This window comes from Bos indicus, chromosome 6, assembly GCF_029378745.1.
Source record: "Bos indicus isolate NIAB-ARS_2022 breed Sahiwal x Tharparkar chromosome 6, NIAB-ARS_B.indTharparkar_mat_pri_1.0, whole genome shotgun sequence".
Taxonomy (NCBI): Eukaryota; Metazoa; Chordata; class Mammalia; order Artiodactyla; family Bovidae; genus Bos; species Bos indicus.
In genome coordinates, this window is record NC_091765.1 from 40,850,413 (window position 1) to 40,866,121 (window position 15,709).

A 15,709-nucleotide genomic window follows, 5' to 3' on the forward strand; every position below is an offset into this window, starting at 1 on the left:
TGTAATTTAAATAAAATAGGAAGAGAAATCATATCATTTTAAGACATTTGAACATATAAGAGGATGCTGCTATTTGGAAATGCTATAATTCACAAACATCTTTTTAATTAGCTTTCTCTCCAACTCAAGTGCTGTAAATAAGAAATTATCTTTGAAGAGTTGATTTTAAAAGAGAGATTTGAAAAAAGAAGCAAATAGAATGGTTGCCATAGTAATCAACTTTACCAAGCTGAAGAATATGTTCCTAATTCTGATGCCACCAAAACCAAAACCATTTGTGGTTAAGGAAATCATCAAGGAAAGCCTGTGCACATGGGGAAGCTTGCTGTGCTGATTCTTGTAGCTAGGCCGAATTTGTCAGAAAGCAACACATCTCCTTTCCCACACCCACAAGAAATTGCAGATACTGAAAATAGTTGAGCAGATTTGCTTTATTAAAAGCCAAACCTGGTCCTGGAAAAAAGTGGAGAAATTAGATAGTGCTGATTAATCTGATATCGCCCTGTAGATATTTATTAAATAAATCTTGACTGTGCTAAAATCAGGGCAGAGACTACTTCAGCTTGGAATTTTTTTTTCTCTTTTATTTTTTAAATGTTTGACCATGCCAGATCTTAGTTGCAGCATGCAGGATCTTTTTTTTTTTTCCTTCAGCCTGGCAGTTTTATCATCTGCATACTCTACTAAAATACTTCTTAAAAACATACCCAGTTTTTTTTTCCTTAAACAATCTCTGGCTTCTCATCTAAATAATCAAACATAATTTTTGAAAAATGTCACATTCCACAGAATAAACTTAGAAGCTGCCAACCCCGAATCCCTCCATTCAGACCACAGCCTTTCAAGGTTGAAAGCACAGACATAGACTAAAGACAGTTTTCCTTAAGGTCTTGGGAAGTGGCCAGATGAATGTTTACAGTCCTTGCATTTGCTGACTTGAGGTTTTGCTGATGTATATTCTTAGCTGCTTCATCCTACGCCTTTGTTCCAAGATTCTTCTTTCTTCTAGCTCAGCTCAGGGATCCATTACCATTTATATATTTCCTTTCCTAGTGATGATTCTAAGTGTGATCATTTTAGCGAACACACAGTCATTTACTGTGGTGTGTGACATTAACTTACTGCTCTAACTTCCACCGTTCACTTCTTCAATGTGCTGAGTAGCTAAATTCATTTGATAAATACATTTGGAGTGTGAGAAATTAAGTTTCTGTTATGCTCAGTTTGGTATTAATTCCAGGAATTTCTCAACTGTAATTTTAAAATAATGTCTATTGGAATATAGTTGATTTACAATGTTGTGTTAGTCTCAGGTGTACAGCAAAGCGAATCAGGTACACATATACATATACACACACTTTTTATATTCTTTCCACATAGAGATCATGTAGAGTATTGAGTATAGTTCCCTGTGCTATACACTAGGTCCTTAATAGTCATCTGTTTTATATCTAATACTGTGTATGTCTATCCCAACCTCCCAATTTATCCCTCTCCCTCCATTCCCTCTGGTAACCATAGGATTGTTTAATACATCTGTGACTATTTCTGTTTTGTGAATAAGTTTATTTGTACCATTTTTTTAGATCCCACATATTAGTGATATCATATATTTGTCTTTATCTGACTTAACTTCACTCAGTATGACTGTAATTTGATACAAAAACTGTGTTAGTTATTCTGGTACCAAGAAAAAGAAGAGGGGACACTGGCAAGACCTCCCCTAATGAGAGGTATCACCCGGCTCAAACACCACCCCGTTCCATTAGCACAGTCCTCCCAGGACTGTCAGTTATTCCCAAACAGGTTAAAAAAAAAAAAAAAAACAGGAAACTGTGTCTAAATAAATTTCAGGTGTTTGTTAATAGAAAACCTGAAGAATATAGAACACTACCTTTTGGAATTGTACTCCAAAACCACAATATGAATGTGTATTTTTTAGGTTAAGGTTTAGATATGAATAGTTTTAATGGCTGTGATGTTAATTCACATTTTCTTTCATATGAGTTTCTGTAAGGAGACCAACAGCTTACCAGTATAAAACCTCTGTAGAAAAATGTGACTAAAGAAAGTTTATACCAGCAGAAGTCATACGGCTTTTTGGGGGGAGGTACCTTGGAAGGTTACAGCAGTGATAGGAAGGGAGTGGAGAGGGCTCAGATAACTTTGCTAGAAATTATGTGCTGAAACATCACTTAGAATTATGACTGTTTGTTCCAATGAGGATAAAGAACTACAGAGATTGATGGTAAAAGCAAAAGTATAGTTTATGTTACACAATATTTGTATTTTAAATATAAAAATGGCACTCCACCAGAGTGTCCTCATCAGACAGTTTCCAAAAGGCAGTCTAGTGAGCTTTCACAAATGGTGTGAAAATGATCGTCAACAGAATGCAATTTTATTGAGGGCAGTACGCTATCTACATTGTTAGCCACTTACAGAACAAATATGTGCAACCAACGGAAAGTAACTTCAATTCAACCTCCATTTAATCTAGAACTTTCATAGATTATGAGCTTTTTAATTTGTACCCCAAGAGGAGAGATTGCAAGTAGTGACCTCTTCAGTGGTTTTTTCTTCGCAGTGAAGAAAGATACAGAAATCTTAACTGTCACGTGCCAATATGCTAACAAAACTAAAGGGACATGAGCAAGAATATAATGGAGGTTTCATTTTTGGTTTATTTTAAAAGTGGCACTGTTTTGTATCTCCTGCAGGAAAATAACAGTCCTGAACTACTATTAGCAGGACAGGTACATACTGTTGCATTTTTAATTACACTAGTGAATTTCTACTTATTCATTAAACTTGTCCCCATCCCCCAGCACACACATGGGCACACATGCATGCTGCTTTGGGATCCATGGTGTACCTTTCCGTGCAGCTGATGAGTAGCGGAGTTGCAAGCACTGGCCATGAAAGCATCCACATAAGCTGTTCAGCTAATGAGGAGATTGACCCTTTGACATTGGTATTGCAAATGTCAGATCCTAACCACCTAAGTGCACAACCTAGAGTCCCCCTCAACATCTGAGATTCTTACCATTGTCTCTCAATGAGGCGGCTTCCTGTTTTGTTCTTAAAGATGATATGATGGTGCTGACTTCCATAATTTTTATCATGGAAGATAAATTATTACTTTATAATAATTTTGTATAAAATTATTATTGTATAATCTTATACAAAATTTACTGGTACATTAAGGCACTGAAATAGTTTTCAGTGAACTGGAAACTGAAAGCATCCTCTTCTCATATTTTTCAATCACTTTTTAGGTCCTGTGGATGTCAATATTCTAGCTAAATGTAATCCCTGCTTATCAAATCCATGTAAAAATGATGGCACCTGTAACAATGACCCAGTTGACTTTTATCGCTGCACCTGTCCATATGGTTTCAAGGTAAGTAGAAGCTGTTGTGGGAACCAAGATCTGAAAAAGTAGTTCCCCCTGATGGGTATTTATTATTCAGTTGTGATTTCTTTATGTGCTGAGAACTATTTTATTTGCACGCAACTTAACTTGACCATTTCTTCTCCAGGGGCAGGATTGTGATGTTCCAATTCATGCGTGCATCAGCAACCCATGTAAACATGGAGGAACTTGCCACTTAAAAGAAGGAGAAAAAGATGGATTCTGGTAGGCCATTAGTCTATGATCTGTGTCTGAAGGATCAAAACAAGAATAAGAAAACATGATTTTTTTTTTATTTTTAAATCCAAGGGCTTTATTTTAAAAAGAATACTAGAAATTCAGTTCACAAGGAAGATATATATTAGTCCCTCTCATAGATATTCGAGATATTTCAGTATTAAAAACAGGGTCATGGTGGAGAGTTCTGACAAAACGTGGTTCACTGGAGAAGGGAATGGCAAACCAATTCAATATTCTTGCCTTGAGAAACCAGGAACAGTGTGAAAATGCAAAAAGATAGGACGCTGAAAGGTGAACTCCCCAGGTCAGTAGGTGCTCAACATGCTACTGGAGAAGTGTGGAGAAATAACTCCAGAAAGAATGAAGAGACACAGGCAAAGCAAAAACAATGCCCAGTGGTGGATGTGACTGGTGATGGAAGTAAAGTCTGATGCTGGAAAGAGTAATATTGCATAGGAACCTGGAATGTTAGGTCCATGAATCAAAGTAAATTGGAAGTGGTCAGACAGGAGATGGCAAGAGTGAACATTGACATTTTAGCAATCAGTGAAATAAAATGACTGGAATGGGTGGATTTAACTCAGATGACAATTATATCTACTACTGTGGGCAAGAATCCCTTAGAAGAAATGGAGTAGCCCTCATAGTCAGCAAAAGAGCCCAAAATGCAGTTCCTGGATGTAATCTCAAAAACATCAGAATGATCTCTGTTCGTTTCCAAGGCAAACCATTCAATATCACAGTAATCCAAGTCTGTGCCCCAACCAGTAATGCTGAAGAAGCTGAAGTTGAATGGTTGTATGAAGACCTACAAGACCTTCTTGAACAAACACCCAAAAAAAGATGTTATGTTCATTATTGGGGACTGGAATGCAAAAGTAGGAAGTAAAGAGATACCTGGAATAACAGGCAAATTTGGCCTTGGAGTACAAAATGAAGCAGGGCAACAGCTAACAGATTTTGCCAACAATGCACTGGTCATAGCAAACACCCTCTTCCAACAATGCAAGAGAAGACTCTACACATGGACATCACCAGATGGTCAACTCAGATCAGATTGATTATATTCTTTGCAGCCAAAGATAGAGAAGCTCTATACAGGCAGCAAAAACAAGACCGGGAGCTGACTGCGGCTCAGATCATGAACTCCTTATTGCCAAATTCAGACTTAAAGAAAGTAGGGGAAACCACTGGACATTTCAGGTATGACCTAAATCATATCCCTTACGACTATACAGTGGAAGTGACAAATAGATTCAAGGGATTATATCGGATAGACAGAGTGCGTGAAAAACTATGGATGGAAGTTTGTGGCATTGTATAGGAGGCAGTGATCAAGATCATCCCCAAGAAAAAGAAATGCAAAAAGATGAAACGGTTGTCTGAGGAAGCTTTACAAATAGCTGAGAAAAGAAGAGAAGTGAAAGACAGAGGAGAAAAGGAAAGATATACCCATTGCAGTGCAGAGTTCCAAAGAATAGCAAGGAAAGATAAGAAAGCCTTCCTCAGTGATCAATGCAAAGAAATAGAGGAAAACAATAGAATGGGAAAGACTAGAGATCTCTTCAAGAAGATTAGAGATACCAAGGGAATATTTCATGCAAAGATGGGCACAATAGAGGACAGAAATGGTATGGACCTAAAAGAAGCCGAAGATATTAAGAAGAGGTGGCACGAATACACAGAAGAACTGTACAAAAAAGATCTTATTGACCCAGATAACCATGATGGTGTGATCATACACCTAGAGCCAGACATTCTGGAATGTGAAGTCAGGTGGGCCTTAGGAAGCACCATGACGAACAAAGCTAGTGGAGATGATGGAATTCCAGTTGAGCAATTTCAAATCCTAAAAGATGATGCCGTGAAAGTTTTACACTCAATATGCCAGCAAATTTGGAAAATTCAGCAGTGGCCACAGGACTGGAAAAGGCCAGTTTTCATTCCAGTCCCAAAGAAGCAATGTCAAAGAATATTCAGACTACCACACAGTTGCAATTCATCTCACACGCTAGCAAAGTAATGTTCAAAATTCTCCAAGCCAGTCTTCAACAAAACATGAACTGTGAACTCCCAGATGTTCAAGCTGGATTTAGAAAAGGCAGAGGAACCAGAGATCAAATTGCCAACATCCGTTGGATCATCGAAAAATCAAGAGAGTTCCAGAAAAACATCTATTTCTGCTTTATTGACTATGCCAAACCTTTTGACTGTGTGGATTACAACATTCTGTGGAAAATTCTTCAAGAGATGGGAATAGCAGACTTCCTTACCTGCCTCCTGAGAAATCTGTATTCAGGTCAAGAAGCAACAGTTAGAACCGAGCATAGAACAAGAGACTGGTTCCAAATCAGGAAAGGAGTACATCAAGGCTGTATATTGTCACCCTGCTTATTTAACTGTATGCAAAGTACATCATTCAAAGTGCCAGGCTGGATTCAGCACAAGTTGGAATCAAAATTGCCAGTAGAAATATCAATAACTTCAGACACACAAATGACAGAAAGTGAAGAAGAACTAAAGAGCCTCTTGATGAAAGTGAAAGAGGTGAGTGAAAAAGTTGGCTTAAAACTCAACATTCAGAAAACTAAGATCATGGCATCCAGTCCCATCACTGCATGGCAAATAGATGGGGAAATGATGGAAACAGTGAGAGACTTTATATTTTGGGGCTCCAAAATCACTGCAGATGGTGACTCCAGCCATGAAATTAAAGGACGCCTACTCCTTGGAAGAAAAGCTATGAGCAGCCTAGACAGCATGTTAAAAAGCAGAGACATTACTTTGCCAACAAAGATCTGTCTAGTCAAAGCTTATGGTTTTTCCAGTAGTCATGTATAGATGTGAGAGTTGGACTATAAAGAAAGCTGAGCTCCAAGGAATTGTTTATTTTGAACTATAGTGTTGGAGAAGACTCTTGAGAGTCCCTTGGACTGCAAGAACATCCAACCAGTCCATCCTAAAGGATATCAGTCCTGAATATTCATTGGAAGGACTGATGCTGAAGCTGAAACCCCAGTACTTTGACCACCTGATGCAAAGAATGGACTCATTTGAAAAGACCCTGATGCTGGGCAAGATTAATGGGAGGAGGAGAAGGGGACGACAGAGGATGAGATGTTTGGATGGTATCACCGACTCGGTGGACATGAGTTTGAGAAAACTCCGGGAGTTGGTGATGGACAGGGAAGCCTGACATGCTGCAGTCCATGGGGTTGGAAACAGCCGGACATGACTGAGTGACTGAACTGAACTGAAAAATAGACATTGAAGTATTCTCAGATCATGTGTACTAAGTCACTTCAGTCATGTCCGACTCTGCAACCCTATGGATAGTAGCCTGACAGGCTTCTCTTGATGAAATTCTCCAGGGCAAAATACTAGAGTGTGTAGCCATTCCCTTCTCCAGAGGATCTTCCCTACATAGGGATCAAAGCCGCATCTCTTGCATTGACATATGGGTTCTTGACCACTAGAGCCACCTGGGAAGTCCCGTTCTCAGATTAGGATGCTACAAAACCAAGCAATTTAAAAACACATGTGTACGTTATATTAATCAAGTCAAATTAGGTCAAGACAAGGTAGTAGCTCTATTGTGCTAATTAATAGCCACGTAGTGCCCTACTGCAAGGCATATATTCATCTGTTGCATATTGTGTGTTCCTTTAAAACAGACAATGTGTAATGATAAGATGTAGATCCCACTGAAATAGGAAATTAATGATTCATTTCCAAGTCACAATATGAGTAGACAGACATGCTGTGAACATTTTTAATCTGGAGTTGTTTAATCTTACAGTACAGTTACTTCAGATCTACTTCATGAATCATGAAACAGAGTTCTTATAATGACACTAATGATTTCACATAAGAATGCTAATCTACTACTAAAGCTTGTTAGAAATATCACTTTTTATAATACAATGTTGGCTTCCCTGGTTGCTCAGCTGGTAAAGAATCTGCCTGCAATGCGGGAGACCTGAGTTCGATCCCTGGGTTGGGAAGATCCCCTGGAGAAGGGAACGACTACTCACTCCAGCATTCTGGCTTGGAGAATTCCATGGACTCTATAGTCCACAGGGTCGCAAAGAGTCGTATACGACTGACTTTCACTTAATAATACATATGCTTCATTTCTACATTCTGTTATGAAGTTGTCTCTTTTTCATCAAAACTTTACCCGTAGATTATTCTGATACCTAGCAAGATTAAAGGTACAGTGTTTCATGCCAGTGGGGGAAAAATTGTATTTGTCAAGGTTTAAAGAGAATATTCACATTTTACAATAACAAAAAAGACAAAGTTTTAGTCTTTGCTTTGAGACAGGTTTCTTTTTTGCTTTGAGACATCAAGAACATTACAGGTAGGGTAGAAAGTTGTAATTTTTAAAAAGTCATAATCATTCCTCCTTATTTATGAGCAAAGAAGCATGAGTTATTTTATTAGAGTACAATTTAAGATTAAGATATCTAAGGCTGTAAACTTTGCTCATGTTTTAGACCTGCGAATGTATTGGATTTACTGACTTATAGGACCAGGGGGCTATTTGCCATAGCAAGTTCTTGTAGCCAGCATAAATTTTCTTTCTCAAATTGTTTCTGATTTGGGGGATAGTCCCTTAAATTGATGCTTGTACCATGTCATTTAAATTGATGCTTGTACCATGTCATTTAAAAACATTTTAAAAATCAATTACCTGTTGTTAAAAGCTCTGTAACTGGTGAGTATATTTAGTTTTTTCAATATTTAGACCATATGGTTTGAAATGCAGGAAGATGTCTTTTATGTTTTCTTCCCCTGGTGTTCAGGTGTATTTGTGCTGATGGATTTGAAGGAGAAAATTGTGAAATCAATGTTGATGACTGTGAAGATAATGACTGTGAAAATAACTCTACATGTGTCGATGGAATTAATAACTACACATGCCTTTGCCCACCTGAGTACACAGGTAGGAAAAGGGAAATTGCTATGCCATCAATCTGCATTTGAAAGCGCCGCTGGAGCTATGCTGCATGTGTGTAGTAAACCATTGTATTATTCAGTAACTGATTCGTGTTTTGGAAATTAGATGTAATGTAATAACAGAGTTAAAGATGGTTTCAGCCAACCAAATAAAAGTCCTGGCAAGCTCAGTTATAACACAGGCATCTTCATAAAGTAACGCTTTCTGGCCCAAAGAAAATTATTATACTGAAGCTTTCAGTCCCACAACTGAGTGACATTTTCATGCAAAGCACTTTTCCTGTGCAGACCAACCCACCAATATGTATTTGAAAAGGGAGCATTTCTTTACATGGGCAAAACAGAATTAAGCATTTGAAATTCTTCATGTCTATATTTGTTTCTTCATTAGAGAGTGTTTGCCTTTAGCACTCTCATCCTTCAAACTAAGTCACAGTCAAGAATATATATATTGATCACTTTGGATAATCTTATCAGACCATTATCCCCCTTTCCCCTTTTTTTTATATCTTGATACAAAATGTCAGGAATAAGGGTGATAAATCTCATAAGACTATCCAAGCTGATAAACTTCTGCCCTGGATAAACCAATTTGCTGTAAAGTCAACATAAAGTTTATGACTTACTTATTCTGTCAGAATATCTGTTTTGATTGATTTTTGTGGCTCTGGGTAAGAAACTTCATAGTTTCAATCTTGTTTTATTTAGTTTTAAAGTTGATAGAGAAAAGGAGACTGTTACATGTTTTATTTGTAAGAAATAAATGGAGTAGTAGATTCTGTCACTCTATTCAGAATTACCATTTTCATTTGGCTGGGTATTTTTCATTAATTATATTTATTTCCATATATATAGTTAAGAATATCAGAGGGTAAAATAGTTCCTTGGATGACTGAGGTGTTAACATCTATAAACATGAAAAATGGAAGCACAGCTGTATGATTAATTTTCCCAGGGATTCGTTAGAAAAGCATTGAAATTTAAGCTTTTATGGCATACTCAAGCTTTGCAATTTAAGAGGTACTTTTCTTGGTGGGAAAATGCTAAATAGAATAATGAGTTTTTGTTCTGACATCCTGGGCCTGTCTGAGAAATTCTGCAGCTGCCTGTTCCATGTATGATTTATTTTTCACAACAGTGAAGTACCTGATGCCATATGATGTAATAATACTGTTTCCAGTAGAAATTTGAACATGTTGTATCACCAATTGCTCTATTACATATAAGCAGTCCGTGGACTCCTTAGTGGCCAGAATTTGAATTCTTTGTTGTGTTATATTAATTAAAGATAGAGTCGGTCTAACATGCACCCATTCTAATGTGGCCGGAGAGTTTAGGTGTTACATAGCTTTGACATTCGTATCAGTATTACTTGTGTCACACCTCAGGTACTTACCATTCATATGAGTGCACAAATTCTGAAGCCCTTGGAGTTACTCTGAGATTCTGAGTTTTATTGGATTGGGGAGTCCAGCTTTGTACAGCCAGCCCAGTGCTTGCACTAAAATCTGGAGCTAGTACCTTCTTAGAATAGTTATTTTATCCCATCATTGTTCTGATCATTATAGAAATAACTTAATTCCCTTAATGTCAGAGGCCTCTTTAAACTATCCTACTCTGATGGGGACAAATTGGACCTGAGAATTTTAAGCACGGTTTGGTTAGCCAATGTGTTCCTGAGCACAGACGCCAGGATTTTTTCTATATTCTCTTCCCAATGAAAATCTGGACCTGACAAGACTACTGCATTCAGGTTCCTACATGCCTTTTTCATGATGCTTTACGTAAAGTAGCAGTTTCTTCTGAACTGGTTTCCATGGGTCCATCTTTGGCTTTAGGTTTGCTATGTTATTCTGTATCCATTTCTTTGAGTCTTTGTTTTTACCTTCTCTTCCTTCCTTTTCCCAGGCTCCCTTCCTACACCTGATCCTCTTGAATGTTTTCTCCACCTTAAAGTGATTCAGTTCAGTGCAACTTCCTCTGAGAAGTTATTACAAAGCTTCATTTCTCTGCTGTCAGATCTCTTTCTTTGAAACATATGCAAAAAAAAAAAAAAAAAAAAAAACAACTCCAAAGCTTAGCACAAACACTTTTGAACCAAAATGTGACATCTCAAAAAGCTATGATGTGGGAACCTGCCAAATAGTCAAGAGCTATTTGGTGCTTAATAAGAATTGAGACTCTTCTGTTTTGTTTTTTTTTTTTTTTTCCTGGTCTTATCTATTGCTAATATCAATTTGCCTTAATCCAGGCTAAGAATAAATAAAAATATTGCATTCAATAGAAAGTTCATAGCATACAAAACATGAAGCTATGATCACTGTAACTGTGGGTTGGATTTTGTGGGAAGTGAAGAGTTTTGCGAATTGGCATTGGAGCAGATACCTAAACCAGGCAATGTTTGTATCTCATCTACTAGCTGTAGCATTTTTGTCTGTATGTGAAATGAGCTCATTTACAAAATATCAACCAACCATCTGCAGATTTTGAAATCAGTGGCACATAAGTGGCCTTTAATTATAGGAAGGTATAAATTGGACTCCAGAGCTTTATCCAAGTCTGCTTCATCCAAGTCTGCAGTTAAGGAGGCATTTCCTTATATTGTGGCTGCACTGTTTGAGATTTAAGTTTGGAATCTGATTAATGAGCCTGAGATCTTGGAACAGAAACCCTACTGTGCTCAGGGAATATAATAATGTTGTCATTGTTTAAAAATCATTCAAGTTGCAAGTTGCTTTACTGCTTGGAGACTTTTTTACTCTATCTCTCTGAGGCATTCACTGAGAAAATGAACTCTTTACTAGGAGCAAATAAGACTTCATAGGGAAAGCTCATAAATTACTATGGTGAAAATTTTTACATTTAGCACACATGTCAAGAATCAAAATGGATATGATTTGTTAACAGAGAAAATTCAGAGATCTGAAAGCAGTTTCAGAATGAGGTCATGATGTGATGAGCAGGCTATAAAACACGGCTACCCATTTTCAAATTAAATGAACCACCATTGGGAAATTTATTAAATATATTTAAGCCCGTGTAACCAAAATACCACAGTACATAGTTATTGATTTATTAGAGGACAAAACTCTGTCCTTTCCTACTTCAGAGATTGACAGGATAAATTTTAAGAGTCAGTATTGTCTGTTATGTAACCCTTACTCTCCCTTCCCCACCCAAGTCCTCCAAACCATTCTTTTCTACCTAATTTGATCCATCATCTATCCAATGTAGAGCATATGACTGTTGATTGCTAGGATTCTTTAGACAAGATTAATCTTTGGAAAGCTTTAATTCACCGTGACTCTAAATTAAAATGACTGTTAAGGATTAAGTAAGACTCTGAAGTGGCTAAACAATAATTAAAAATCCATTCCAGGATTTCAGTATTAGCTTGAGAGTTGTGTTTCTTCTTACGGTTTATCATTTTTTAAAAGCTGTTATTATATCCTTTCTAAAAACAAGGCATTTCTTGAAAGTGAATTGTCAAAGAATTCCTCAAATTAAACTAGCTCAAAAGTTATAAAAATGAACATTGGAAACATGGCACCCTTGAGATGTTGAAAAACTTGACACCTTTTCCTAAATAAGCTCTATGAATTCAGATGTTGCACTGAAAAATGTGGTTTTGCATGTTTCCTAGGAAGCAGAACCCTGTATCTGCTTTGAGACTGTTTTTAATTAACCTTCTTCTCATAAGACCATATACAAAGTTGAAACAAAATTGATCACTTTTTAACCATGGATATTGCTTGATGGGAATGGCATACGTTCAGTAAGTGAAAGTTTCCATACAAGTTGGGCATGTAAAAACTTAGAATGTATTTTGCAGAAAAAATTCAGAACATTTTAATTTTTCCATTATCTCTTTGTTTTCCAAATCTCCTATGCCCACACACAAACCATTATGTGCACATCTTACAAGTAAAGCTGCCTGTTGTTAAGTCGCCTGGTTTAGCTGAGATCTCTCGCTGCCTGTGATGGCGTCTGCCTTTTGCCTCATTTGCTCCTTGTTTGTGCGTTTGGCCCGGCTGTAGGTAAGAAATGTGAGCCTTGCTTCAGTTTGCTCTCTCACCCTGGGCTTCTCTGTTGTTAATGCTGTGCTTTGGCTTCCTGTGCTCTGCTGTGTACTGCGATGTAAAACGTCTTTTGTCTCTTCTGTCTTTGTTGCTGCCAGCTGCTAATCTGAATGAGGTGGAAAAAGGTTAGTTGCCTTTTAAGTCTATTATGATTTTATTTCAGTTTCCCTTTTTCTTTTAAAGCTATATAGATTTCATGGTGTGTATGTGGTAAAAGGAATGTTGACTAAAATGAAATCTGATATGAATATGTCAAATCAGTCATTCATATCCTTGATATGTGGATAGCTATACCAAACACTTACAAAAGGGTGTCTGAAATGCACTTTACCAATTTTCAGAAGGCTGCAAAAGAAGCTTTCTGAGTGGGCAGAAGAAGTGGCAAAAAAGAAAGACTAATGCTTTCTAGTTTCTTCTTGTCTATATGCTTTTCCTTTTTTAAAGACCTTCCAAATGTATTGTTTTTATCATGAAAAATGTAAGTCAGTTAGTGCAATAGGTAGACTGTAGGTAGAAAAAATGTTAAATAGTGAGAATTTTCCCATAATTTTAAATTAATATCTTCAGTAATTTGAAACATGAAAAATACTGAGGTGTATACATTGGTTAAAACATTTTATGAGATAAAAATTACGAAGCCCAAGAAGTTTTTTTTTTTTTTTTAAATGACGTCAAACTCATAGAATGTCACGTGTACTAGGCAGTATTTTTAAAGCATAAAAAGATCATATTACATCCTTGGCCCTTATGGTCTGCATGATTTCCCAAATATATCAGGGTCTGGGAAGGGAAGTCCTGGAGTGACAAGGGCGATCAGCATGTCCTGGGAGTCATCATGGAATCTTTGTTGAATTTTTATCTTAAAAATTCAGAATTATATCTAATAATATTGTTTTTTTACTCATTCAGCTTACCACACTTTCAAGTGCCAAGTTTAGGCACATTATCCTAAAAGGGTGTGCTTGCCTTGACAGTTCCAGTTGTATATATGGCATTAGCAGTATGATTCAAAGACTAACATGGACTATATTATATAGTAGCTCTGTCTCCTCTTCATTTTTTTCTGCTACATTGTTCAGAGGATTTATTGGTTGTTCACTTACTCTTACTATGTGCAGAGTTAAGTTAAAAAGCATGAAAAAAAAGTTTTGTCTTATTTGAGAATGTATAAAATATAGTCTATGCATTCTCTGTGGATTAATGCATCCAGTACCATCCTTGGTCAAATATTGTCTTTTTTACAAGTACTAAAACAATTGGTGGTTTGGGACAGAGACTTCTAAGGCCTGATTCTATCTCAGGAAACACAATGGCCATTATTCTGTCACAAGAATATGTCCTGAAATAGTTATATATATACATACTCTCAGGAGCAAGCTTGACAGTATGATAGTGTTTTAAATCATTATGTGGTTTCATGTATTGACTAAATTTCACGCTTGTGTTTACAAAAGATGTCTCTTATTTCCAAGAACCTGCTGCTGACTAAATTTGCTTTTAAAAGCAGTCAAATCATTTTCTATTATTTGAATCCCAAACATAAGTAGAAATGAAGTTTCAAAGTCTTTATAGCACTCAGAGTGATTTCCGTAAGTAAAAAGAAACTCTGTAATTAGCTGACGTATCGTTAAGTTGAACTCTGTTGTTATTCAGTTGCTAAGTCATGTCCGATTCTTTGCAACCTCATCGACTGTAGACCACCAGGCTACTCTGTCCAGGGATCTTCCCAACCCAGAGACCAAACCCATGTATCCTGCTTGGCAGGGGGATTCTTCACCACTGAGCTACCTGGGAAGCCCCAAAGAACTCTGTAAATATGAGCAATAAATATTTGAGCAATAACTTCTATAAAACAGGACTTCCCTGGTGGCTCAGACAGTAAAGACTCCACCTGCCAGAACAGGATACCTGGGTTCAGTCCGTGGGTTGGGAACATCCTGTAGAGCAGGAAATGGCAACCCACTCTGGTATTCTTGCCTGGAGAATCCCAGGGACAGAGAAGCCTGGCAGACTACAGTCCGTGGGTCACAAAGAGTCAGACTCGACTGACCGACTTTCATTTGTTCACTTGCTTTGTATAAAACAGCAACAAAGCACTTACCTGAAGATGTGTGTGTTCTCAGTCACTTCAGTTGTGTCTGACTCTTGGTGATCCCGTGGACTGTAGCTAACCAGGCTCCTCTGTCCATGGGGATTCTCCAGACAAGAATACTGGGGTAGGTTGCTGTGCCCTCCTCCAGGGAATCTTCCTGACCCAGGGATTGGACCTGCGTCTCTTATGTCTCCTGCATTGGCAGGCAGGTTCTTTACCACTAGCGCCACCTGGGATTAGGGGTCCAGATGCAAACAAGTGTCTAACTGAACCCATGGCCTGCATTCTAACTTCGGGACCTTCCCCTGGAATTAGTCCCTTCTTATTTACTGCCATATTCCAGATTTGGCATTTTTCACATCCCATAGTGGTTCTGACTCATCCTTAGTGCCAAACAAGCTTTCCTTCTGCTGTCTCCTCAGCTGGCTATAAATAATTGACCATCATGCACATTTGAAAAGGGTAAATCCATAGTCACAAAATTCAGATGCAGACAAGCAATCTACTTAATCTACACATGAAAACAAGAAAGTGTCTAATTGGTGCCTGTATAATTATCCTGATGACCAGGCTACCTTCCATTACATAGGGCAGGTGGGATACTGATGAATTTATGAAGCTAACAGGAAAAGCTCAAATTTCTCATCCAGGCACTAAAATGTATCAACTCTGGGGCCTCTCACAATCTTTAATGACATCTGACCCACTTCATTTTGATGTTTGAGAATAGTGTGGAAGAATGGAAGAATGTATAAGAAAACACTTGAAAATGTTAGATGTCTATACTCCAGAAATATCATGGGCTGTCATAGAGGACAAGTTCAAGTTTTCCATCATTTAATTTCAACTGTCATTGCTATAGTGACATGGTTTAGATGATTGATGTCATTCCCAATGATGGAGGAATTCTAACAAACTTTT

At 37.5% G+C, this 15,709-nt stretch overlaps 1 protein-coding gene across 2 annotated transcripts in view; it reads left to right on the plus strand.

Moving 5' to 3' along the window:
• The window catches only part of SLIT2 (slit guidance ligand 2), a 407,371-nt gene that overhangs the window by 344,850 nt on the left and 46,812 nt on the right, over positions 1 to 15,709 (plus strand). For both annotated transcript variants that reach the window (XM_070791218.1, XM_070791219.1), the window contains 3 exons: positions 3,279 to 3,403; positions 3,543 to 3,640; positions 8,464 to 8,603. In XM_070791218.1, coding sequence (XP_070647319.1) covers positions 3,279 to 3,403; positions 3,543 to 3,640; positions 8,464 to 8,603 — 363 coding nt within the window. The remainder of the gene's footprint in view (positions 1 to 3,278; positions 3,404 to 3,542; positions 3,641 to 8,463; positions 8,604 to 15,709) is intronic.